The sequence below is a fragment of the Erythranthe guttata genome, chromosome 6 (genome assembly GCF_056151865.1).
Source record: "Erythranthe guttata isolate IM_541 chromosome 6, IM_541, whole genome shotgun sequence".
NCBI classification, from domain to species: domain Eukaryota; kingdom Viridiplantae; phylum Streptophyta; class Magnoliopsida; order Lamiales; family Phrymaceae; genus Erythranthe; species Erythranthe guttata.
Window position 1 is genome coordinate 8,255,398 of NC_142538.1, and position 26,908 is coordinate 8,282,305.

The window sequence follows — 26,908 nt, forward strand, 5'->3', positions numbered from 1 at the left end:
CACCGTATTACACATTTTGACTAAAAAATCTGACTTACAACCGGTTTCATGGGTATCAAGAGGGGCAAATTTGTTTTTTTCTTATTTCTCACAAAACTATACATCATGTTCTTCTTTATTTATCCATTTTTTCAATTCAATCGTCCCCTTTTCTTCAGCTTTAGAGTTGTGTCGAGTTTCGAGCTTGGAAAAAACCATCATAACATATCAGAATAAAGAAAGTAAACTATGAATTTTGTATTTTCAAATTTATCAACAATAAAAAAAATAATAATAAAAAAAAATAAAAAAATAAAAAAATAAAAAAATAAAAAAAAGAAGAAAAATGGCGGCAATACACAAGGCATGGAAAAATAGAAAAATCCCATATTAAAGAATTGAGTATCTTCAGTTCTTTTGGATAGTAAGCTTTCAAGGTTTTCCTCTGTTAAGAAAATCAGAGGAGCTCAACACATTTTTGTTGGATGTTTTTTCAGAGCTACTGCAGTTTGTGATCCGGATTTGTTGAATAACATTGCCAATCCTAGTTTCTTTCAAGGGAGGGCCATTCTGGGGCCTACAAATGAGAGTGTTATATATGTAAACGATTATCTGTCAGTCACTTATTGAAGAAGAGGAAAAGGTTTACCTGCTGAGCTCTGACAGTCTGTGCATGGACGAAGCAGGTTCCGAGATTAATGCAGAAATTTATTCCACCGAATTTCTCAATACAATATCGTGCTCCGGTCTGCCGCCGCATGAGCTAAAATTAAAGAAAGGAGTTCCCGTCATGCTCATTAAGAATATCGATCAAGCAAGAGGTTTATGCAATGGAACTCGTCTCCAAGTTGAAAGACAGGGCATGCATGTAATTAGTTGCAAAGTATTATCCGGTAAGAATGTTGGCGACATGGTATTTATTCCTCGGATGACTTTGATACCTTCGAATTCCACATTGCCAGTTAAATTTCAAAGACGTCAGTATCCGGTGATTATATCATTTGCCATGACAATCAACAAAAGTCAAGGGCACACTCTCTCGCACGTTGGATTGTACCTTCCAAGGCCTGTTTTCAGTCACGGTCAATTGTACGTAGCGTTGTCTCGAGTGAAGAGTAGATATGGGATAAAGATTTTAATAAAGAGCGAATCCGGTGAGTTGTCCAGTGTTACTAGCAACGTCGTGTACAAAGAAGTATTCGAAAGAATATAAAGGTACACATTGACAAACATATATATTAGTTTTATTTATGTTTAACATTGTTTTTTTTCAATATACTCACACACACATATATATATATATATATATATATATATATATATATATATATATATATATATATATATATATATATATATATATAAATAAGTATTCTTTATCTACGTAACGTCTTTAACTTATATATTGAAAATGTGCAAAAATAACAACTTATTTGTCATCCTATCGTATATCTGATTGTAGTTTCATTGTATCCTTTAACAACAATCAGATTCATGTGCAAGACTGGTGCGATGCTTTGATTTCAGTATGGAAGTTACTTGCTACATTTTAACGTGGATGGTTTTTAGAATTTTGTCAGTTTATTCTATATGCAGAATTTTTATTGTCTGATTAAGATACGAATTTTTATTTTTTTGTTCGGTTGTATTCTTAGCATTGTCGACATAATTTTTCTTCGTCAATTTTATACATTAACTCATTTTAATGTTTTTAATTAATCCCCGTGCATCGCACGGGTGAGTTACTAGTACTTTTAATATAACATAATATAAATATTATTAACGGTATTACTAAATAATAATTCGTTTGAGTTTGTATTATTCTATTTTTCATATTTGTGGAATCTACATGATAAAAATTATATGAGAACTATATTAAAATTTGAAACTACTTTAGGTATCTAATGCTTGACTTAAAAAAAAATGATTTATTTTAAAATAAAGTTTTAGATGTATATGCTTATAATATATCTATGGAATGAAAAAAGCAGTTTTATACAAATTAAATTACATGGAAATTTCAATATGTAGAGAAAAATTCAATAAGAAGAAAATAAACTCTTGCGTTAGTATAAATAATCAATACTTCTTGTATGAATATTAAATATTCTTCCAAATCACATAACATTATAAAATTAATTAAACACGTGCAAGTCACGTGCTTTTTCTAGTATATATATATATATATATATATATATATATATATATATATATATATATATATATATATATATATATATATATATATATATATATTGGCAAAGAGGGACACGGCAAGGGACTTAATTAATGCACATTGGTCCACAAAAAAAAAAGTCTTTCAAATAAACTCATCACCATGTCTTTAGCCTAAAAGACCCTCCATAATATATTTTTTATCAATTCCATCCATTATACTCTAACTTCCTCAATATTACAAATTGACCCCGGATTTAAACAAATATATCACATTAACCCCCATTTTAATAATTTTTTGAAAAAATATTTTTTTTTTCAGAAAATAATTTTTTTTCTGAAAATTTTTTTGCCGTCCAGATCCCGGGGTTGACTTTTTTTTTCTTAACTTTTTTTTTTGAATTTTCTTTCCTTCCGGTCAACCGCTGTTATCCGTCGATCTCCGGCGTTGACTTCTTTTTTTTACCTTTTTTTTCACTTTGTTTTCCTTTTTGTTAGATAAATTATTTGAATTTATATTACTGTCTTGGCTGCTAAATTACTGTTTGGGACAATAATATTACGAATATTACTTTCCCGAACAATAATAATACTAAAATTGCTCTCCCAAACAGTAATATTATTGCATGAGACAGTAATATTACGGTCGGCGGCAGTTATATTACGGTCGAAGACAGCAAAATTGCAGGTCAAGACGATAAAATTAATTAATACAGTAAAATTACTGTCTCAAACAGTTAAATTACTGTTGGAGACAGTAATTTAGAAACCAAGACAATACTAATAATTAAAATAATTTATTTATAAGAAAAAACAAAATTTCAAAAAAACAAATTAAAAAAGTCAATTAATCGTTAAATTATTGTCCCTGACAGTTAAGTTACTGTTGGAGGCAGTAATTTAGCAACCAAGATAGTAATATTAATTAAAATAATTTTTTTAAGGTAAAAAAAAAGAGTCAATTAACAGTTTAATTATTGTCTCAAATAGTTAAATAACTACTGGAGACAGTAATTTATCAACCAAGACAGTAAATAAATTAAAATATTTTTTTAAAGGAAAAATGAAATTAAAAAAAAATATCAACGTCGGAGACCTGGAGACCCAGCGGTCAACGGCGGTTGACCTACCGGAATTTTTTTTAAAAGAACAAAAAAAAAAGTCTACACCGGTCTCCGGTGTTGGCGGGTCAAAATTGAAATTAGGTCAAAGTTGGTTAATTGGTGAAATTGGGCTAAATTTTGGGTGTAATTCATGAAATTGGAGTTGAATTGGATTTCAAGAAATTGAGGGTAATTTTGGTATATATAAACGGGGTGACTAAAACTAATACCAATTTTTTCTCACTTCAATACTAAAAAAATAAAAATTAGATAATAAATAAGAAATGACATAAATACTCTTAATGAAAATAAATACCATACAACCATTAAAAATCTCATTTTTCTATCTTACATACCAAGCACACAAAACCCATCAAACCCATCTTCTTCACAAATCCCTCAATCTCTTCTTTCTTCTTCTTCACAACAAACTCTTCTAAAAAATCTCAAAACTAAAGAAATTAAAACCTCACAAAACTTTCAAAATGGAGTCAAATGACGACAAAATGATAGTTTACGACAAGTAGAACACATTAAGGTAAGTATCGATGTCTTTTTGGAGCTTCGAATTCGATTTTGAAGTTTTTTTTTTTAACCCGCCGGCAATTTTCGACACATAAATGTCGAACTTTTCGTCAATTTTCGACACCAACATGTCGAAAAATATATTAAACAAAAAAAAAAATTCGACACATACTTGTCGAAGTTTCTCCAAATTTCGACCGGTATTTTCGACACATACATGTCAAAATTTCTCAAACTTTCGACATGTATGTGTCAAAATGTTGAGAAATTTTGACATGTATGTGTCGAAAATTGTCGTCAGGTTTCAAAAAAAAAAACTTCAAAATCGACTTCGAAGCTAAAAAAAGACATACATACCTTAATGGGTTCTCCTTCCATATACACTACCATATTATTGTCTTGTAACTCCATTTTATAAGTTTTGTGAGGTTTTGATTCTTTTGAATTTGGAGATTTTTTTGAGGATTTAAGAAGATGAAGAAGAAGATAGGGTTTAAGGGATTTGAATTTGTGGAGAAGAAGAGAGGATTTTTTTTTTCCCCTTGGTATTGAAATGAGGAATATAAAATTTGTTTGTATAAATTGTATTTTATTTGATGAAGGGCATTTTAGTACTTTGCTAATATATTTTTTTATTTATGGTTTTAAACTAAGAAAAAATTGTAAAATTAAAGTTCAACAAAAAATGGTTTTAAACTTGGTGGTACTGAAGTAGGAAAAATTTGGTATTAGTTTTAGTCGCCCCCATATATAAAAGGGTTTTTCTTATTTGCAAAATATGTTTGAATGGGATGAAAATATTTAAAACAAAAAAGTTGGGGCGACGACTATATGCAATCGCAAAAATTCCTTGAGGGAAGACCAAATCTAATTTTTCACCAAATGAATTACTAAAAGACTATTATAATCTTACTAAAATACAAAATCCACAATTACAAAATTCCACAACTTCCTTTGTGCAAGACCACACAAGCAAACCTATTTCATCTTCCTCACAAACCCATTTCACACAAATTCTTCAAAAAAAAAATCTTCATCTTTTCCAAAAATCATCAACACCCAAAACCATCAAATCTTACAAAAACATGCAAATGATAACATTATGAAGTCACGAGACATCAATATGGAGAATTCTATAGAAAAAGTAGAAAACAATCTATGAATGAATGTATTTTTATAGTTAGGTGATCGATTTTTAAGTTTTCAAAAAGAAACTTCGTGCAGTCAAAAATCGACATATACATGTCGATTTTTGTCTCAAAATTCGACATTTAGATGTTGATTGTTTAGCAAAAAAATCGACATCAACTCTAGATGTCGATTTTTGTAACAAAAATCGACATTTCACCAAAATCGACACCTACATGTCGGTTTTTCACCAAATATCAACATCTAGATTTTTTGCAAAAAAAATCGACATCTAAATGTCGATTTTGCACCAAAAAATCAACAGGTACAAGTCGAATTTTCTTCTTCTTCTTCTTCTTCTTCTTCTTTCTTCTTCTTCTTCTTCTTCTTCTTCTTCTTCTTCTTCTTCTTCTTCTTCTTCTTCTTCTTCTTCTTCTTCTCCTCCTCCTCCTCCTCCTCCTCCTCCTCCTCCTCCTCCTCCTCCTCCTCCTCTTTCTCCTTCTCCTTCTCCTTCTTCTTCCTCTTCTTCCTCTTCTTTATTATGATTTATTTTGAAAGACAAACGCATGAGATCACATCACATGCTTATGTTTTTTCTGAGTTTCATTTATTTAGATTTCTAAAGGATACATCATATCTTTATAGCCTATATATACAAACACCATTTCTTGATCACAACCATCAACAACAACTCCTCCTTTCTCAGCTCTCACTTAATTCAAATACTTCTCCAAGAGTTTTTTGTTTGTTTTACTTAAGCTAAGAGAGATTCACTTCATACAAAAATGGCCATCCGCCAAATACTGAAACGATCTTTATCCAACGAAAGAAGATCAAATGAAATTCCAAAGGGGCATTTAGCTGTTTACGTCGGAGAAAATGATAAGAATAGATTTGTTATTCCATTTTCATATTTAAACTATCCTTCGTTTCAAGAATTGCTATGCCAAGCCGAAGAAGAATTCGGATTCCGTCATCCAATGGGCGGTCTTACTATTCCTTGCACCAAGGATTTCTTCGTTGATCTAACATCTCGCTTGAGCAGAACATGATATATATATATATATATATATATATATATATATATATATATATATATATATATATATATATATATATATATATATAGACATAAACTAGGTCTTAGGGCAATTGAATGTTTGTTAGCTAGCTCGCGGACGATTTTGTTCGTTTTTCGTTTTTGTACACAAAGAAGATACTTTGTCAGTAGGTAGAAGATGTACTCCTGGACAGATAAATTAATGGTATTACTTATGAAGGATTTTTTCTTTACTCCGAACCATTTCTATATTATTGTCACTAAGAATTTGGTCGCTAAAACTAGATTTTCTTGTAGTGCATTTTATGTCAGAAGAATATTGTCAACAAAAATGCTTGTATCGAACTAGGGATATAACAAATTTCTTTAAGTTCCTCACTACACTAGTTTCATTAACCACCACCATAACCATCATCCCACCATTGCTCAAATTTCGCATTTCCGTTAATAGTTTTTGCAGCTTGATTGACGTCGCGCCCGCCTTTTCTGTAGGCGGCTGGTTATCTACATTCGGGATAGGCTCTTCATTGTAGTGTTGTAGTTGCAGTGTGGTGGTGGGTAGTTGCAGGCAGCGAAGCAGGTGCGGTGGAGCAGAAGGTGGATGCAGAGTTGTTAGGCGGTGAGGGTTGGTGGGATGTGTCATGGGAAGAAGATTATATTGAATTTATATTTTTTTTGTATTTTTTTTCTTTAAATTTAATGGACAAATTAATGCATTTCGCCCAAGTGAACAGACGAAAATGCCCTTCAAGTGAATGGATAAAAAAAATACCAGTGAAAAAAATGCCGGAAAGTGTCAACTGGGGCAAAGTCCAGCTAGCATAAAATTTTGAAGGGGGGAGTCTCATTTTTTAATTTGTAAGGGGAAAGTGCGAAAATTGGAAATTTTTAGAAGTCGAGGTGCATTTTTTCCTCTAAAATATTTATGATGTAGTGTATTTCATAAATTTTTACTAAGGGTATTAATGTTATTTTTATAATACGTCAAGTAATTTTAAATTTTAAATTATTTAATAAGGGTAAGCGTTACGTTTGATAGTTGATCAAGGGGCGGGCCTGTAGGTGCTACGTTTGATAGTTGATCAAAAGGAAATTAATTAACCCTCCAAAATGAGGCGTATGATGCTTGAATTGCAGCGAGCACACCATGTTTGCATAAAAAATATATATATATATATATATATATATATATATATATATATATATATATATATATATATATATAAAGTAAAAATAAAAAATAAAAATAAATAAATAAAAAAAAACCGAAAGAATAGTTTGCTATGTGCTCACTGGTACGTATTTTGCAATGAAATGATGCCCTTGTATATATATCTCTGGCTATAAATTATTATCTGAGATTATTTGCCCGGATAAAAATACAAGCATCAGCACTAGTTACAAACTCTTCAACCGATTCATTTGTTGGGGGTTCATGGAATTCTAATGATCGAGTTGCCTTCTTTACAAGTACAAAACGATCTACGTTTTGAACATACTTTTATGCGTGTGACCAATATCAAACAAAAAGTTAGAGGGTGTAAAATTTTTGAAAAAAGAAATTCAATAAAGAGCTTATGATAAAACTTGTAATTGCCATTAATTTGTCCGGGAATACATTTTGTATCCGACAAAGTATCTTGTGTGTATAAAAATAGGAAAATATGTAAAGAAACTAGCTAACAAAAATTCTATTGCTTTAGAACCTAGTCTATATATTATGTTTTACTCAAGTGGGAGGTGAGATCAATGAATGACTCCTCACTGCAAGGAATAGTGAGGCCACCCATCGGATGATGAAATCTGAATTCTTCTTCAGTTCGGCATAGCAATTCTTGAAACAAAGGATCGTTCAAATACGTTAATGGAATAACAAATCGCTTATTTTCACTCTCCCCGACATAATCAGCCAAATGCCCCTTTGGAACTTCTGTTGTCCTCTTTTCAGCCGATAAAGACCGTCTAAGAATTTTGTGAATAGCCATCGATTTTTGTTGGAAGAGATGAAAATCTTGGTGAGGCTGAAGATGAAAGCAAAGAAGTATACGAGAGTTTAGTGAAAATCTTGAAAATCGAGTTTTGAAAGCTGGTTGTGAGTTTAGAAATGTGTCGTGTAAACATATATATAGATGAACTTGTAAATGCCATATTCCTCATAGCTGGATAGAGTGGTTACGAAGTGGACAAATGGTATATGATTTATGACAAACAAAATCACATGAAGAATCACATGCTTTTGTCTCTAAAATCTTCAAAACATTTCAGCAAGAAAATTTCATAAGACCCACCGAATTAAATGCAGTATACGTTAGATGATGTGATATATGTGTAGGGACTGTAATTTGTAAGGCTTACATGCATTAGTTACAAGAGAAAACTTATAGGGTGGTTTAATTAGGGCCATGTTGCCATAGTTGGTGGGATACAATATTTATGATCTCATAAGTTCATGTTATTGGCCTAATAAATTCATTATGAATTTGTTTTTTTAAAGACAAATCCATGTGATTTCATATGCTTATGTTTTTTTCAATTTCATAGAGGATACATCATTTGTTTATAGCCTATATATACAAACATCATTTCTTGATTACAACCATCATCAACAACTCCTTACTCACCTCTCACTTATTTCAAATACTTCTCCAAGATTCACTTCATACAAAAATGGCCATCCGCCAAATACTGAAACGATCTTTATCCAACGAAAGAAGATCAAATAAAGTTCCAAAGGGTCATTTAGTTGTTTACGTCGGAGAAAATGAAAAGAAGAGATTTGTAATTCCATTGTCATATTTAAACCATCCTTTGTTTCAAGAATTGCTATGCCAAGCCGAAGAAGAATTCGGATACCATCATCCAATGGGCGGCCTTACTATTCCTTGCAGAGAGGATTTATTCATTGATGTAACATCTTGCTTGAGCAGAACATGATATATATACAGTTATGCATAAACTAGGTCTTAGGGCAATAGAATGTTTGTTAGCTAGTTCGTGGACGATTTTGTTCATTTTTTTTTTTCGTACACAAAGAAGATACTTTGTCAGCAGGTAGAAGATGTACTCATGGACATATAGATTAACGGTATTACTTATGAAAGATCTTTTGTTTACTCCGAGCCATTTTGACATGTGCATTTTATGTCGGGTAAATTCCATTTTCCCTCTTATACTTTGACTTGGCATCACTTTACCCCTTTCTACTCTCGATTGTATCGATTTGACCCCTGCACTTGAAAACTTGTCTTAATATGGCTCTCGATGTTAGTTGTCAGACATTTGACCTTAACACCTTTCGGTTTAAGCTCTGAAGTTGTGAATTGAAAGTTGGGTTGTGAGTTTAGAAATGTGTCGTGTGAATGCGTATAGATAGATGAACATGTAAATGCCATAGTCCTTGCGAAGAAGCCAAAGGGTATCTGGTTTATGACAAACTCGTAGAAACAAAAGCACATGAAGAATCACATGATTTTGTCTCTAAAATCTTCACAAGATATATTTTGGAGCAACATGTAATTAATGATTTGTCATCTGTGGGGTTAAGGACATTATTCATAACACCACCTGCAAGAAAATACTCAGCTGAATTAAATGCGGCATAAGTTCAATTGCAGAACATAACTTATAGCATTCAGGATAACGAAATAAATAGCGATGATGAGATGTGCGGGGCCGCGGCCTTCACTTCTTGAATTTCTTGTGAATACAAAATAAAAATGGGTTTAATTGAGATAGCCTCACTAACTTAGATAATGTACGATAAACCCACGTATTTTTATGTTTTTGAGTAAAATTCATTTATTGTAAGTTTCATTTGATATAAACCCAAATATTTAGTTTATACCATTTTCACCTTTTTTACTCATTCAAACCCTAATTAGGGGTTGTAATTATTTTTATCTATTGATTTTATTAAAAAAATATTTTATGTTTTTTTATTTTATTACATTTCTTTTTTATAGTGGTGGCCCGAGTCGTTGGAGCTCCGTTTACCTGACTCAACATTAGTTGACATATGACATCCCTTTTTTTTTTTGGCGGCGGGTCGTCGGACCTTTGGTTAGCTGACTCAATGGTAGTTAACTTCAACATTAGTTAACATTTGACATCACATTTTTTTTCTTTTAATTTTTTTTCTGGTGGGGGGTCGTCGGGGCTTCGATTAGCTAACTCTACATTAGTTGACATCGTTTTTTCTCTCTCTCTTTTTTTTTTTTTTTTTTTGTTTCGGCGGCTTGTCGTCGGAGCTCCGATTATTTGACTCAACATTAGTTAACTTCAACATTAGTTAACATACTATTTTTTTTTTCCGGCGGCGGATCGTTAGAGCTCAGATTAGTTGACTTCAACAGGAGGTCCAACTTTTTTTTTTTAAATTATTTTTTTCCGGCAACATGACGTCGTAACTCTGATTAGTTGAGTTCGCACTAGTTGACTATGCACTAGTTGAGTTCGCACTAGCTGACTTTGCATTAGTTGACATCCGACCATTTATTTTTTATTTTTTTCTTTTAACTCTTTGTCGGCGGCGGGTACTTAGGGCTCTGATTAACTGACTAAGCATTAGCAGACACCCGATTATTTTAGTGTTGAAATCAGCTAATCGTAGCTCCGACGATCAGCCATCGAAGGAAAAAAAAAAAAAAGGTTGAATGTCAAAGTTAACTAATGTTGAAGTTAACTAATGTTGAGTGCACTAATTAACTAGAGATCCGACGACACGCTGGCGAAAAAAATATATCAACTAATGTTAAAGTTAACTAATGTTGAAATTAACTAATGTAGAGTCCGCTAATCAGAGCTCCACCCGCCACCGAAAAAAAATTAAAAGAAAAAAAAAATAGAATGTCAATAGTCAACTAATGTTGAAGTTAACTAATGTTGAGTCAGCTAACCGGAGCTCCAACGAGCCAGACCACCGCCGTAAAAAAAAATTTAATTAAAAGAATAAAAATGAGGTCGGGTCAGACCAGACCGGACCGGGTCAAACCGACCCGGTGGGCGGGTGGGATGGGATGGTGATGGGTTGGAGCTGATGACCCTTCGAAAATTCATATTTTTGTGGATTTATTTGAAATGAAAGTTAAAGGATGAATTGATTTGTAGTAAAACTTTATTCTATGGACCTAGCTCAAATTTACCCTTTAAATATTGATCAATCAATTCATTCGCATCCAACCAACCCTCACTAGGAGAGTTGGTACATAGCATTTACTAATAGGGTAAAGGTCTAGGGTTCGAGTCCCCCCCTCCCCTACTTTCCCTTGTAATGGACTATAATTTACTCAAAAAAAAAAAAAAATTCATTCGCATCCCAAAATTAATTATAGAAACTTTGACTTTCATATAGATGGAAATGTGAACGCAAGGGTTAAATTCATTTTCATGTTCGACTTTTCCGAATTCACTCAATGTAAATATGTTCGATTAGCGAGACCCCCTCATATTGTTTAAATTGAAATACACCCATTTTATTATGTGTATTTGAGAGACATCCCTAACTTCTCATATCCCTATTTTACCCTTATATTATTCCAATGCCCACTCCTCTTTTCCACTACCTATATATTATCATTTTATTTTCTACATTTTTCTTTTTTTTTCTTTTTAATAAATTTATTTTTTTAATAAATTTGTTTTTTCCTTGGGAGATTTACCACATTGTAAACAGCTACAAATTACAATAATCAACTACAAAATTTCAATACGACTACAATTTATAACAAAAACGACTATAAAAATATCTCAATCCAACAACAAATTTTAGCAACCAACTACAAGTTACAATTTATAGTAATCCCCTACAATTTATCGAAAACAACTACAAAATCATCAAAACCAACACAAAATCATCAAGACCAACTACGAAATCATCGAAACCAACTACAATATATAGAAATCAACTAAAATATTATCGTAACCTACTATGAAAAATATCAAAATCAACTATGAATCACCGAAACCAACTAAAAAAACAACTCTAAGTTGCAAGGCGTCGGAAGACCACCCATTTTCCACTGTCGGAAACAACTAAATGAAATATCTGTTAAATAACCAAAATCCCACTGCGTTTCAAGTACAATGATGAGCCGCCGCAGATGCTCCTCCACCGTCACTCCCCAATTCGACAACCTCCTCCTGCTCCAATTACTAGTGCCATGCCTCGAACTCCGCCTCTGAAATCTCCTCGCCGTGCGGCCGCTCTCCGGTTGTTATGGAGGGCGATGAAATTGACGTGGGTGCGGCAGCTGCTGTTGAGGTTGGAGAGCGGATTGGCTGCGGCGACGAAATTCGCGGGGGCGTTTTGACCGAGGGAGAATGCTAGCTATGGAGAGAATGGACTTAGGGGAGGATTAATAGGGAAAGATTGCTTTGGATCTTGTTATTGTTGGTTGAAGATGAGGAGTAGTTCGTCTGGGTGTCGAAAAAGCAGCGGCTGGTGTCGTCGGAAATTACAAATTTTGGCGGAAGACAACCTGTCTCTCCATGTTCCTCAACGAATCCTCCAACTCTGTGTGGGTAAGAACTCGCGACGGCGAATTGGAGAGGCATGAGTGATTGTTGCGGTGGAAGATATCAGTCCACAAAGAGAGTGGTGGAAGATAAAAGAGATAAAGAGGAAAGAGAAGCATTGACGAAGGAGAGAAAGTGAAAAAGCGGTTGAGAAGTAAACATAGTGGGCATGTTTGGTTCTATTTCCAAAATGATTTTCCAGTTTTATACTATACATAAAACCGGGATTATGTTTGTTTGTGACTTTTCACTTGGAAATTCCTATTTTTCTTAAAACAATTTCCAATAGAAATACACTATTCATACTTTTCCCACTTTTCAAATCTATAATTATACCTACGAACCTATTTCTCTCTCCTCCATTTTTTCTCCCATCTCATCAATATTAATAATATTAATAATATTATTATTAATAATAATAATAATCACAATCATAATAATAATAATAATAATAATAATAATAATAATAATAATAATAATAATAATAATAATAATAATAATAATAATAATAATAATAATAATAATAATAATAATAATAATAATCACAATCATAATAATAATAATAATAATAATAATAATAATAATAATCATAATAATAATAATAATAATAATAATAATAATAATAATAATAATAATAATAATAATAATAATAATAATAATAATAATAATAATAATAATAATAATAATAATAATAATAATAATAATAATAATAATAATAATAATAATAATAATAATAATAATAATAATAATAATTATAATAATTATAATAATAATAATAATAATAATAATAATAATAATAATAATAATAATAATAATAATAATAATAATAATAATAATAATAATAATAATAATAATAATAATAATAATAATAATAATAATAATAATAATAATAATAATAATAATAATAATAATAATAATAATAATAATAATAATAATAATAATAATAATAATAATAATAATAATAATAATAATAATAATAATAATAATAATAATAATAATAATAATAATAATAATAATAATAATAATAATAATAATAATAATAATAATAATAATAATAATAATAATAATAATAATAATAATAATAATAATAATAATAATAATAATAATAATAATAATAATAATAATAATAATAATAATAATAATAATAATAATAATAATAATAATAATAATAATAATCATCATCATCACCATCATCCCCAATCATTATATTCTACTTTTGCACGTACTTTCGTAGAGAAAATTCCCACAACCAAACATATTCTCATTTCTACACCTACATAAAACTAAAAATACCACTTCATCCAAACATATTCTCATTTTCTACACGAAAACCAATACATCTACTTTTTCCATCATAAATTTTGAAAACTAGAAATTCCCATGGGAAACATAACCAAACATCCCCAGTGTTTCTAGGGTTAAACAAATTAAAAAGGGTAAAATTGGATTATAATAAATTAATGGAGGTATGTCACAATTCATAACATCATATGATAAGTTTGTCAAAATGAAAAAAAGAATTGGGCTAATATTGATAAATGGGGTTTGAGGGGTTCTCCCTCATTGTCTTGAATCAATATTGAATACTATTATTCTGGAAAACAAAATTTAAAATTTAGAATTTCCATATTTCGCATTTGGCAAAAGTAAAGCAAGTACAAGGGAGAAAAATTCTACTATCTTTGTAATTTCTGAAAAGTTAGAAGTATGTTTGAATATATTTTAAAATATTTTTATTATTTTCCTAATTAATTACATAATTTAATGGTCAATTGCAAATTGATAGTTGATAATAATATTAATACTAACATGCATAGACAATTGCATAACAAAATACAAATCTATGAGGCAATTATAATATAAAAAAGGGGAAAGTACAGTTTGCACCCCTGAACTATAGGGCTTGTCACAAACACCCCCTTAAACTACAAGTCGTACCAAAATAGTTATTAAAATTCACAAAACCGACATAGTTATATCATATATGGGAGAAAATTGTAATTTAGATCATCTATATTGGCCAATTCAGTGATTTAGTCCTTTTGGTTATGCTATTTCAAGTTTACATGCAATAACTTTGCAAATTTAGCAATTTTGGTCCTATTTTGCCAGAAATTTTAGTTTTAACAAACTCATTAAATTTGTTGAAGAATTTATAACTTTTAAAAGTCCATAAGCAAAATCCATCAAGTGCCACATCATGAAATGCAAAAATCAAGCAACATAAAACCAAAAAATCCTAAATTGCAATTTTATTGCATGTGAAATTGAAATATAATAACCTAATTATATACAGTATACACATTCAATAAAAATTACAAAAGTAAAATAACATAATCAAGAAACAAAGTATATTACCTCATTGAACCCGAAAGTCACATTCCTTAGCTCGGCGCCTTTAGTGTCGGTGATGCCAAGATTTCGGAGAGTTTGCACAAAGCCTACGGCCACATTAGGCACCATTCTCAGATCATCGGAGATCAAGAAAGAAGTTGTCTTAATCATGAAAACTCCAGCGGATCCATGAACAGCAGTTTCAGACTCATCTAAACAAACGCTTTTGTTCTTCGTTTTCCCACAAAGGCAAGTTACGGTAGTATCTCTTCGCATTGCTACCTTTGACCATCGGTGCGTACAATTCCAGTCCGGGCAAGAAAAGTACTTATTTATGTAAAAAAATACGTAAAAATAACCTGTTTATCACCAACTAGCATTTTTCCTCGTGCGATGCACATGGTATTATTTAAATAGTGAAAACAAAAACCAATTTAATACATAATAAGAAATTATAGTACACTAATATACTAAAATTTAATAATGTAATATTATTCATATTTTATATAACATTAGTTTTTTTTTAAATTTTACATATTAAGATTTATAATCCAAATAAATAGACTAAAATTTAGCAAATCGAATTTCTAGCTTTATCTCTTAATATTTTTTGAAAATTATAGTTCAAAAAATTAGTACAGAAAAAATATTAAAAATAAATATTTACATAAGTAGCAATAAGGTAGTATTCTTCACGGGTTAGTTTTAATTTTAATAATTGTTAAAAAATTAATTAGAAATTATTAGAGAAAAAATATTAAAAATAAATAATTACAGAAATACCATTAGGGTTTTTTAGGGTTGCCTAACGTTTCTTTCTTTTATATATTAGATAAGATACCATTAGAGTTTTTTAGGGTTGACTAGCGTTTCTTTCTTTATTATATAAGATATCAAATATTGATATGAGTTAAGCATAAAATTATAACTCAAACCATAAAATAAGAGGGAACATAAATCATAGTCATCTAATAAATCAAAACTCAAAAGTTCACATTTAATTTGAACTCATACATCTTACTAATTAAAAAAAAAAAAAAAAAAAGTCTCGCATCCAAAGCAAATATTTAAAATAAGTCTCACATCAAAATTAAATATTGAAAGTAAATAGTAAATGCATAAAAGACACTATCATCTTCATATGTCACTCTTCCTCATACTCATCTCCAATTCCAATTTCTCTTTTTTTCTTTTTAGAAAAAGGCGTATGTTGTACTTTTTTTAAAGAAAAAGATTCTTCTGTTGTCTTTTTTTTTTGGGGCATTAAAACGACGCCGTTTTGGCCTCCTTATTTTTCTGAATTAATTAAAAACGCGTCTGTGCGGCCAAAAAACCAATTTTTAGCCGGTTTCCGGGTTTCCGGTCAAAAAACCAGTTTTTGACATTTTGACCGATTTTTTGTAATTTTCGGTTTTATAGGGCTAACCGGACCGGACAAGGCACCGGTTCGCGGTCGAACCGGCCGGTCCGGTCCGGGTTTCAAACATTGATTCTTGTTCCTTTTTTTCCCACTATTCATAAACAGATTCTTAACCTAGGTACCGATGCTTTCGCGCCTTCCAGAAAAAGTTGCTACTGTTATTCCAGTCTTGCTCATTAATATTTTCATTTTTTCCAACTCTTTGCTCCAAACCAGTACAACCATTTATGATCCGTGGGTGACCTGAAATTAAGAAGCAAATATCCAACAGAAAAATGAATCGAAACACAATAATCAACATGAGAAATGCGCTTAATCAGGGGCGAACCCAAGGTATGCCTTGGAGGGGCCTCCGCCCCTGCAGAATATTTTTTTTTTACCTTTTTTTTATTAAATTTTTAATATTTTATGTTATTTATCTACTAATTTATACCATTTAGCCCCCCCAAACTTCAAATTTAGTTTCATTTTAGTCCAAAAAAAAATTCTAGCCCCCCACACAAGACTCCCTGGGTCCGCCCCTGCGCTTAATATAATGTAAAAAACTGGCAGACATAATAATGGCTTATAGGAGTGGACGGAAAAGGGTCTGAAATGTGAAGTTGAAAGCAAAAATGGTTGGTGAGCACTTGAATTGAGGGCCTGAAAATTCACTTGTCATTGGTTTCTCAACATAAGTTACAATTGTTGATTGTGTCGACATCTTAATAAATTATTATTTGTGTTGACAAACCTGCAAGAAAAACAAATATATTTAAAGAGCTTGAAATCTCAACAGAAGGAACAAATTATTGGTGTGGCGTCTTCGTATCCATTGTAACCTTGGTTCGTGATTTACTGATCATTGGGTCAAGGTTCGACAAACTTGTTTCTTTGGGGGATCTTGGGGTTCCAAAACCATATATTGTTATTGGATTTCGTCACATGTCAGCGTAGTTCATATCACTTGGGTGGTTAGCGGCGGCTAGGGTTTTTGGTAGGAGGCGATTGGGGTGAGAGGTCATTGGCGGTTTGGTCTAAAATTCTTAGCATTTTGAAGCTATGACCTCCAAAAGAAAGAGCTCGACGAGAGGAATCCAACGGTAGTTAAACCATCGAATTTCGACCACCGGAGAGAGATATGACTCCGGGAAGCAACTTTGCCGGTTGGAGATCTATGGGGGCCGGATTTTAATATGAGAGTTGAGAGAGGAAGAGAGAGACGACTGTGAGTGGCAGGGTTTAAAAATGATTTTAAAAAGGCATTTTAAGTACATCAGGGTGGGCTAGGGGGGTCTATCAAATTAATTTCAAAATGAAGGAGTAGGTACAAGGATGTAATTAGTTAGGTGATTAGTTATATATCAATGTAATGTATATCTCAGCGCAAATTTGGGGCCGGTCGGATCAATCAAATGAGCTGATTGCATCGACAAACGCGTCGGTCGCGTCTAATAGTGGCTGAAACTAAGCTAAACGACCTCTTTTCACTGCGAGCGAAGAGTCAATGGGGCTTTGCCCAACTGACATGCCGACGGCGCCTGAAAGAGCTTCGCTTTCATATGCAGATCGCCTCGAAACTCATCCGAGTCAAAAGTTATCAACGCTTTAAGCCACTACGGCACAAGTTTTTCAACATAAAACCAAACTACGTGCATAGACTTAAGGGTGCGATCATACCAGCACTAATGCACCGGATCCCATCAGACCTCCGAAGTTAAGCGTACTAAATAAGGGAGGTCTCTAAAATAATCGCTACAATATATATGGATAATTAGCTAGAACCCCCTTATTTGAAATTTATATAGATGGGGTCCATTTTATTAGTTGATTATAGCTATAAGTCACTTGATCAATAAATATAATATAAATTAAATTAAATTATTTTTCTATTGACATTAATACCTTTAATTATTATTTATATTAAGATAGTTAGTTATGGAAAATATGAATAAAATCTCACATTTCACTTTCTATTTAACTCCTCTCTCTTTCCTCTCCCTCACGTCTCTCTCTGATTTAACTCCTATCTCTCTCTCCTCTCAATCACGTCTTTCTCTCTCTCTCTCTCCTTTTTTTTTCTTTTTTTTTCTTTTCTAGTTTAGTAGCCTCACGGCTCTCTCACTCTAAGTTGTGTCAAGTTACAACAACAAATTGCAAAATACAATTACCAATATACAAACTGCAATTTATAACAACATAAATAAATAGCAAAATAAATATAATACGGAACCACCTACCATACGTCAAAAATATTATTTTACAAATATCTTTTCACAACAACACAGTATGAAACTAATGATAATTTGCTCAAACATCAGAGGTGCAAGTTTATTCTTCCTTGAACAATATAAAATATTTTCAAAATATAAGATATGAAATAAAAGATGATATAAAAAACCAACAAACCATTTTTATTTAGGAATAAATCAATACATTAAATACAAAATATTGTAAGATACAAATCAATAGATACAAGCAGTGTTGCAGTATAGTCGATGAAAAAACTGCAATCTATCATAACTGATTATGGCTGGGGTGATGTCATAACGAACATAGTCTCGACGTCCAACTGAATTCATAACTTCCAAACGTCATCGAGGATCTTTTAGAACATGATCGTGTCAGTAGCATCAACCTCTAATGAATCTCTTGTTTGTTTTCTTCTGACCTATAGTTGCAACGACGGTAAAATGCAAGTTCAACCAAAAAAGCTTCCAATTATAATATGCACACATTTTCATCAATGCATATTTACAATATCAAAACGCATCATAGAATCCCTATAGAAAAATACAATGTTCGAAGTTGCAAAAACGAGATGCAAAAAATACAATTACTATTGCAATATGCAATACATAATGAAACGGTAAAATACAAAAGAAAAAAAAAAAAGCTACACACACATTAATTTTAATACGAGTTTACAAAGAGAACCAAAAAATATTTCAAACATTTCTTAGTTATTCCCAAAGAAGAAGAAAAAACTAATATTAATTTGCAATAACGAGCTGCAAATTAAAATATGCAGAACTGCCAAAGTGAAAATGAAAACCGTCTAAAGGGACAACATCAACAAACTTCACGTTGCAGACAACAACATAAAAAATATAAACTACAACAACATCAACAAAATAGTGGCAACAACAACCAAATAAAAGTATGCAAATAACCATATCCAAATGTAATTGTCAACAGTAAACTGCAAAATGCAAACGATACAATGACAATAAGTTATTTTCAACAAGTATTTTGTTATGATAGATGAAACCATTTGTTACGACACCAAACTGCAAATATTACAGTTAAGTGCAACTTATACTATGATAACAACAAAGTCGAAATGAAATATAATATAAAAGCAAAATATGCATCATATAAGTAAAATCCAAAACAAAAAGCAAAGTGCAAAATATACTATGCTAAAAACAAAAAAAAAAATCCAAACAAAAACCGATAAAATGTTGCAATCGACATAAAAAAATTATGTAATAAAAAACAACAAAATCAAAAGCAAGAAACCAATGATTTTCACATAAAACAAATATGGTAATTGGGGTCGAAGAATCAATATCAACATCTTTGGATCCATTGACCAAAATGTTCATGACAATTCGTGCATAAATCGCCGTTAAAAACATAAAAGAACAGACATAGAAGAGCAAATCACCTGAACTTTTTCCATCTTTAATCATTGTCTCTGTTTTTTTTTTTTTTTTTTTTTTGAAATTTACATCTACGAGAATAACGATTAGAAAAATCAATTTCACGATTTTTTCTAGGATTACAGTATTTGTTTCGCATAAAAAGGGAGAAAATTTTTTGTTTCTAGGAGAGATTCAACGATCGAGATAATCACGACCCTATTTTTGCTAGATGGGTTCAGGGAGAATAAATTCGCTATTTATTGATTTAAGAATAAAAATTTCCTATTTTATTTAAGGGTATATTGGCCATAATTAATTGGAGGAGTAAACTGCAAAAACTACCCCTGTGTAATCTCGAAATAGCAAAAACCCCCCTGTGATAAATAAACTAGCAAAAACCTCCCCTGTGAAATTATTTAAATAGCAAAAACCCCCCTATGGAACTATTTGAGAGTTGACTTGATATAAAAAGACACAAATACCCCTGGAGTCTTGCAATTAATAAATTCTTATATTTTATAAATATTTTAATTATTTTATTTAAAAAATAATCAATTTCGTTGTTTACTATTTTTTTTAATTTCTAAACAAACAAATTAAAAAGAATAAATATGCATATAATATGTATATATATAAATACATTTTGAGGGACAATTTTGTCATTTCAAGTCTAAAAAATCAGCTAGGGGGGATTCTGCCTTTGACTAAATTCACAGGGGGGTTTTTGCTAGTTTATTTATCACGGGGGGGTTTTCGCTATTTTAAGATAACACAGGGGTAGTATTTGCAGTTTACTCTTAATTGTAGGGATTCTAATAAAATTGGACTTATAACTTGAGTTAATACCTGTAGAATCTATTAATGGGAGCCTATAGAAAATTACCCCCGATATATAATACTACAAAATAAATGAAGTGGAAAAAACCCCGAAATGAATTCATAACTATGGTTAAAGGTGATGCAGATGGATTGTAGTAAGTGTTAGAGAATATTGAGAATATTATATTATAGAACTCTTGTAATATTAGGATTCTAGTATGATTCGGTTACCTAGATTAGTTAGGATTTAGTTACCTAGTCAAACTCTATTACCTTGCAATATTTCTCTATATATATTCCATGTAATCAACCCATAACACAATGGGGGTTTCTATTCTACGTATTATTATTTCTCTTCTTCTTCTATTCTATTCTTCCTATATGGTATCAGAGCACCAGGTTTAGGTTTTTTTAACCTAGCCGCCTTCCTTCTCCATGGCGGTGAAACCTAGCCGTCTTTCTTCTCCATGGCGGTGACCACCCAATTTTCTCCCTCCCCCGGTGGTGGTACTCTAATATTTATCTTTTTCTTTTCTATCTTCTATGAACACCACCCAAATTTTCTCCCTCCCCCGGTGGTTCTCTATCTTTTTCTTCTTCTTCTCCATGGTTCTCTATTTTTTTCTTATTCCTCTTCTTCTTCTTCTTCTTCTACATGGCCTATGGCCTAAAACCTAGCCGATGCCTCTCTTCTTCTCCATGGCCGGCGACCACCAAACCAATTTTCTCCCTCCCCGGTGGTGGTAACTTATATTATTTTCCGACATCTTCTTCTTCTTAGTCGGTTAATCTAATTTCTCTCTCTTTAATCTCTATCTTTCTTTTGATTATTTTCCCCCATCTCTCATATCTTCTCTCTCTCGATTCACAAAAAGAAAAAAAAAAAAAAAATCTCCCCCATCTCATATCTTCTCTCTCTCTCTCTCGATTAAAAAAAAAAAAAAAAAAAAATTCTCTCCATATTATTATTATTATATTTTTTTATCAATTGGACAGATATTTCCACAGAGGAATTCTGTAGCGATGTGTTTCGCGGTTTCTGTCCAGTCTTCACGCTTGAAGTTTCCAAGTCTTCACGTTTGAAGTTTCCAGTCTCCACGTTTGAAGTTTATTCGTTTTGAAGTTTATTCGTTCCGACTGCGGGAGCGTGCTAGCAAGTTTATGTCCAGTCTTCACTTTTGGAGTATATTCGTTCCGACTGCGGGAGCGTGTTAGCAAGTGATTGTCCAGTCTTCACGTTCGTCACGTTTCGACTGCGGGGGCGTGTTAGAGAATATTGAGAATATTATATTATAGAACTCTTGTAATATTAGGATTCTAGTATGATTCGGTTACCTAGATTAGTTAGGATTTAGTTACCTAGTCAAACTCTATTACCTTGCAATATTTCTCTATATATATTCCATGTAATCAACCCATAACACAATGGGGGTTTCTATTCTACGTATTATTATTTCTCTTCTTCTTCTATTCTATTCTTCCTATAGTAAGATTGGGCTACAAAAGTTTCTTCAGTTATGAGCCCAAAATATAAAGTTAAGGCCCAAGCAAAGAACAATTAAGTATTTTCTAGAACATGTTCGAAATCGGTTTGGCTCTTGAAATTTCAAGAATTTGCAGGAATCGTCTGATCATCCATATAAATTCGCGTGCTCCTTCAACCAAATCCCATCGAAAGTTAGAAACTGAGTTATCTGCTATTTCAAACTATCAAATTCTTCATCAACAACCAAATCAACAAGTTCATCATCCATCCAGCATTATTTTTTTAAGAAATGTCTTTGATTCCGAGCTTCTTTGGCAATGGCCGCCGGAGCAACGTCTTCGATCCATTTTCATTGGATATTTGGGATCCATTTGAGGGCTTCCCATTCTCCTCCGCCGTTTCCGATCTCCCTATCTCCTCCGGAGAAACAACCGCGGTGGCAAACGCTAGGATCGACTGGAAAGAGACGCCGGAGGCACACTTGTTTAAAGTGGATGTTCCCGGATTGAAGAAGGAAGAAGTGAAGGTTGAGGTTGAAGATGGGAATATTCTTCAGATAAGCGGAGAGAGAAACAAAGAGAAAGAGGAGAAGAACGACAAGTGGCACCGTGTCGAGAGGAGCTCCGGCAAGTTCATCCGCAGATTCAGGCTGCCGGAGAATGCAAAATTGGAGAGGGTGAAGGCGGCTATGGAGAATGGAGTGCTGACTGTCACTGTGCCGAAAGAGGAGGTGAAGAAGCCTGAGGTCAAGTCCATTCACATCTCTGGTTAATTATGTTTTAATTTTGTATTTCAGCAAGTTTTTTGGTTTGTCCGGCTGTGGTATATTTTGGGAGTGTATTTCTTTTTGGTTTTGTGGCAAGTGAAACATCACTATGTAGTATGTACAATAGAATAAAGCCGAACTGGTAAATGAGAAATTACATGTTGCTTTTCAGTACATAACTTTTGATCATTTCTATATTTTAAACTCTTGTATCAATCAGTATTTCCTTTAGATCTAAAACATTGGACAAATTATGGCCTGAACTTAAATTAAATTATGAAAAAAATAAATTAAATTATGAAAAAAAAAATGGGGCAAATACTGATAAATCCCTAAACCCAAACATAAAGTGCGGGTCAGTTCCCAACAACATATTTTAAGCGTATTGGACCCTAAATCAAACATAAATATGCACTTAACACCCTAATTGGTGTGCAAAGACCGAAAAGCCCTTCACTTTATTTTGAAATTACCTGCAAATTCTGACACAACTTTTCACCTACTTTTCACGCGCCGGTTGAGAATCACGCTCCATACCTTTCAACTATCCGTTGTCATTCAATTTTCGAACCATTTCCTCAACGGTTTCGGACAGTTTTTGTTCGTGCAAGCGATTCTTCAGATTCTGCAAAAAACAAACTGTATGTTCTCATATTGAATGATTTTGAACATTTCCAGTAGTGGGTAGTATCCAACGGCGAGATTGGGGTTTTCTGAAATAAAAAAATCGAACAACCGGTTCCAATAAAATGTTGTTTTCTTGTTTATGCTTGCAAAAATTGTTCATTTTCTGTGGAATTGCATGATTTTGAACACTTTCGCTCTTGGGTATCATTCGTCTGAAATATTAGTATTTTCCCAAATCACTTTTTGTCATAACAAGGGTTTGATTTTGGGCATTAGATGTGTTTAAATAATACAAGTCTTACTACACAACGGTAGTGCTATTGTAGTTAGAAGGTATAAAAAAAGGTAATGGCAGTTCTTCTGATGTAATTAAATAGTATATGTCGTATTGCCCAATAATATAAGTACTGTAGGTGTATGGTATTGATACAATATAGTGACGGTATAATTACAATACCTACATAGTACCATTGTTATCTTACAATTGTATTTTTTCTGATTATTGTTTTTCCTTTATAATCGTAATACACTTGCAGATGATTACGCCCAACAAGCATGCAGGTGCTCTCCTAGCGCCTTCAAAGAACAAATGGACATAATTAAACCTATGATGACGGCCAGACACTATGCTGCATTGGAGGAAAATCCTTTCGGGCATTTCTTAAACATGCCTAAGATATACCATAGTTTCTTAAAGGTGTCTGTTCTGTTGAAGAAGACATACAACGTGGAGACACGTACGTTCTGGTTTGGAGGTAAAACTATCCCTGTCGTCTTTGATCCTAGTGAGTTCTGTATCATGATGGGACTACAGTTTAAGGGGATACCCATCGATAAAAACCTGGAAATAGAAACTCCTTTCATTAGACGTGTTTTTCGGGGTAAATTGACCCAAGTAAAGCGTCATCAAATTGCTGAAAAATTGGAAGAGTATGCTGTTAGGACCGACCAACAATCAATTGAGGATTTTTGTAGGTTGTACATTATTTTCGCTTGCAATACTTTCTTATTGCCAAAGGGCAACTTTCAACTGCCGAGGTACGTTTATCCACATGTTGACGAATTGGAGCGCGTAGGAGATTTTGCGTGGGGAAAGTTGGTGTATGATGTGCTCATTGAAAATATTGAGGCACACTTGGCTGGGGCAGGAGGGTATTTTGATGGTTGCACCATTGGGTTGTTGGCATGGGTGAGTGAAAGGATCACTTCTTTGGGATTCGCAATAAGCGTTTTCGAATACCCAAGATTTTTTCGATGGTCCGACTCTAAAATACCAGCCGATGAACGTCAGGCTAAACATCTTTTTAGAGAACTCACACCAGACAAGGTAACAATTTTGATTTATGCATTTTCATTGTGTTATTTGCTTACGTAATAAACTAATGTACAATTTGTCTATATGTTTATTAGGTGATATCATTCTCCGTGCACAAAGAAGAGAGAAAGTTTTTGGTTTCACCTGTGAAAGAACTATCTGGTCCTATTGTTGCAGCTTTGGAGGTCGGTGGAAAAGTCGAAATCAGGCGTGTAAGTGAAGAGTACTATTAATGAGATGGACATGTCCCATTTGTAAACCAACGTGATGTTGTTTTATTACATTAATCATTGTTTATTTTATGTGAACTGCAGCAGCATTTTGGAAATGCACAACAAGTGAAGAGGAAGAATGTGAGATTGGAATAGACAGAGGGGAAGAAGAAGAGAAGAAGAGCTCTTATTTTTGAAGAGGAATAGGAGGAAGAGGAAGAGGAAGAGGAGCAAGATGAAGGGAAAAAGGAAGTGGATGAGGCAGATAAATTTTTTAATGCTGTTGAAGAACTTGGAGATGAGGAAAAAAAGAGAAAGAAGGAGAACAACAAGAAGAAGAAGAAGAAGAAGAAGAAGAAGAAGAAGAAGAAGAAGAAGAAGAAACCTTGATAAAAGTACTGAACATGGAGAGGGAGAGAAGGTCGAAGGCAAGAGAAGACAATCGAAGAAGAAAGAGTCGAGGACAAGAAAACAGCGTAGTCTCTGCTAAACTGCCCACAACAGTAATTATGCCTTATAATTTAATAATAAGTATTATTATTATTATTATTATTGTTATTACTATTATCACTAATGATTCCTTTGGATATAGGTTGTCGTAGATAATTCTACGTACCAGGGGAGAACAGACTATGTATGTCGAGATGAGCTTACTGATGTAGAGAGGGCAGTACTGGATGGGTACCTCGTTGATGTTGATTTGAGGTAAAATCACTAACTTACTGAACATTTGGTATATAATAACTTCTTATGTAGTATCGGGGTACTAAACAAATAGTGCATGTTTATTTCTATTGTAGTGCAATTGTGATCGAAAGAGGCCCAAACGTATTGACTGGAAAGCATATGTGCGATCTTTTGTTTGATCAGCATCTGAGTGGGGAGCACATCGATATATACATGAGCCTGTTAAATTCCGAAGCGATCATGGATGAACATGGGCATGAGATTGATTATCTCGAGACCCCTGCCCAGGTATAAACTGGTTTAACAAATATGTTGCATTCTGTGTATACTGGTTTAACAAATATGTTGCATTCTGTGTATACTGGTTTATCTTATATTTTTTTTATTATGTTTCGTAGTATGAGATACTGGCACGAGATCGAATGGACTTCAGAAAGATGGGTGATACAGAGTTGGATACCTTTTTAAAGAGCTTAACATATTTTAGATCTACCGTAGTTGAGAAGCTTGGAATAGCACGTCTCTACAGCAAAAAATATGTTCTGATACCTATAAATCCAAAGATCACTGGTTCTTGCTTGTATTGGACCCAAACAAAAAAGTTTTTCGGCATTGGAACTCCCTAGCCCATTCTCCGACGAGCCCAGGAATTGCAAATTATATCGTAAGTCCTTAAATCGATGATTACTTCTTTAATTTATATATTGGGGAATGTGGTATATGTTTTATTAATCCATAGTTTGGGTACTGTGATTGAACGGTACTGCAATATGGTAATGAAAATACATGTATACTAATATAATAGTATATTTTTGTAGGCGAGTTATTATAGCAGGGTGATTGAAAATAAAACCGTGTTGGATATACCTTCACATGTCGAATGGGTAGAAGGATGCAGACAACAAGAAGGGAATGATGAATGCGGGATTTTTGTCTGCATGTGGGCATATTGCCATGCTAGAGATGACGCTGAGACTTGGAAAAAGGCGAAAACTTGCTTGATCAAAAAACTCCGTCCAAAACTAGCACTTGTCTTCTTAAAGCACCAAGGCGTGGATAGAGGACAGTAGATGCTGATGCTTTGAACATGTTTTGAACAATTTTTAAAATTATTTTTGATTATTTTTTATTAT

General features: G+C 32.7%; 3 protein-coding genes and 1 long non-coding RNA gene across 4 annotated transcripts; all 4 read left to right on the forward strand.

The window, feature by feature from the left end:
• The first annotated feature begins 5,464 nt into the window (after positions 1-5,464).
• LOC148770059 (auxin-responsive protein SAUR21-like) lies at positions 5,465-5,962 on the forward strand. The gene has a single exon (XM_088819801.1). The coding sequence runs from the start codon at positions 5,696-5,698 to the stop codon at positions 5,960-5,962; it is 267 nt and encodes an 88-aa protein (XP_088675927.1). The 5' UTR covers positions 5,465-5,695.
• A 2,503-nt stretch (positions 5,963-8,465) lies between these two features.
• Positions 8,466-9,081, forward strand: LOC105960432 (auxin-induced protein 15A). The gene has a single exon (XM_012984605.2). The coding sequence runs from the start codon at positions 8,638-8,640 to the stop codon at positions 8,902-8,904; it is 267 nt and encodes an 88-aa protein (XP_012840059.1). The 5' UTR covers positions 8,466-8,637; the 3' UTR covers positions 8,905-9,081.
• A 13,187-nt stretch (positions 9,082-22,268) lies between these two features.
• On the forward strand, positions 22,269-23,105 carry LOC105960339 (17.3 kDa class I heat shock protein). Its single transcript, XM_012984499.2, has one exon. The coding sequence runs from the start codon at positions 22,458-22,460 to the stop codon at positions 22,938-22,940; it is 483 nt and encodes a 160-aa protein (XP_012839953.1). The 5' UTR covers positions 22,269-22,457; the 3' UTR covers positions 22,941-23,105.
• A 2,543-nt stretch (positions 23,106-25,648) lies between these two features.
• LOC148770060 (uncharacterized) lies at positions 25,649-26,276 on the forward strand. Its single transcript, XR_016031545.1, has 3 exons — positions 25,649-25,793; positions 25,889-26,063; positions 26,174-26,276. It is a non-coding gene; the product is annotated as an uncharacterized LOC148770060 (long non-coding RNA).
• Positions 26,277-26,908: the final 632 nt, after the last annotated feature.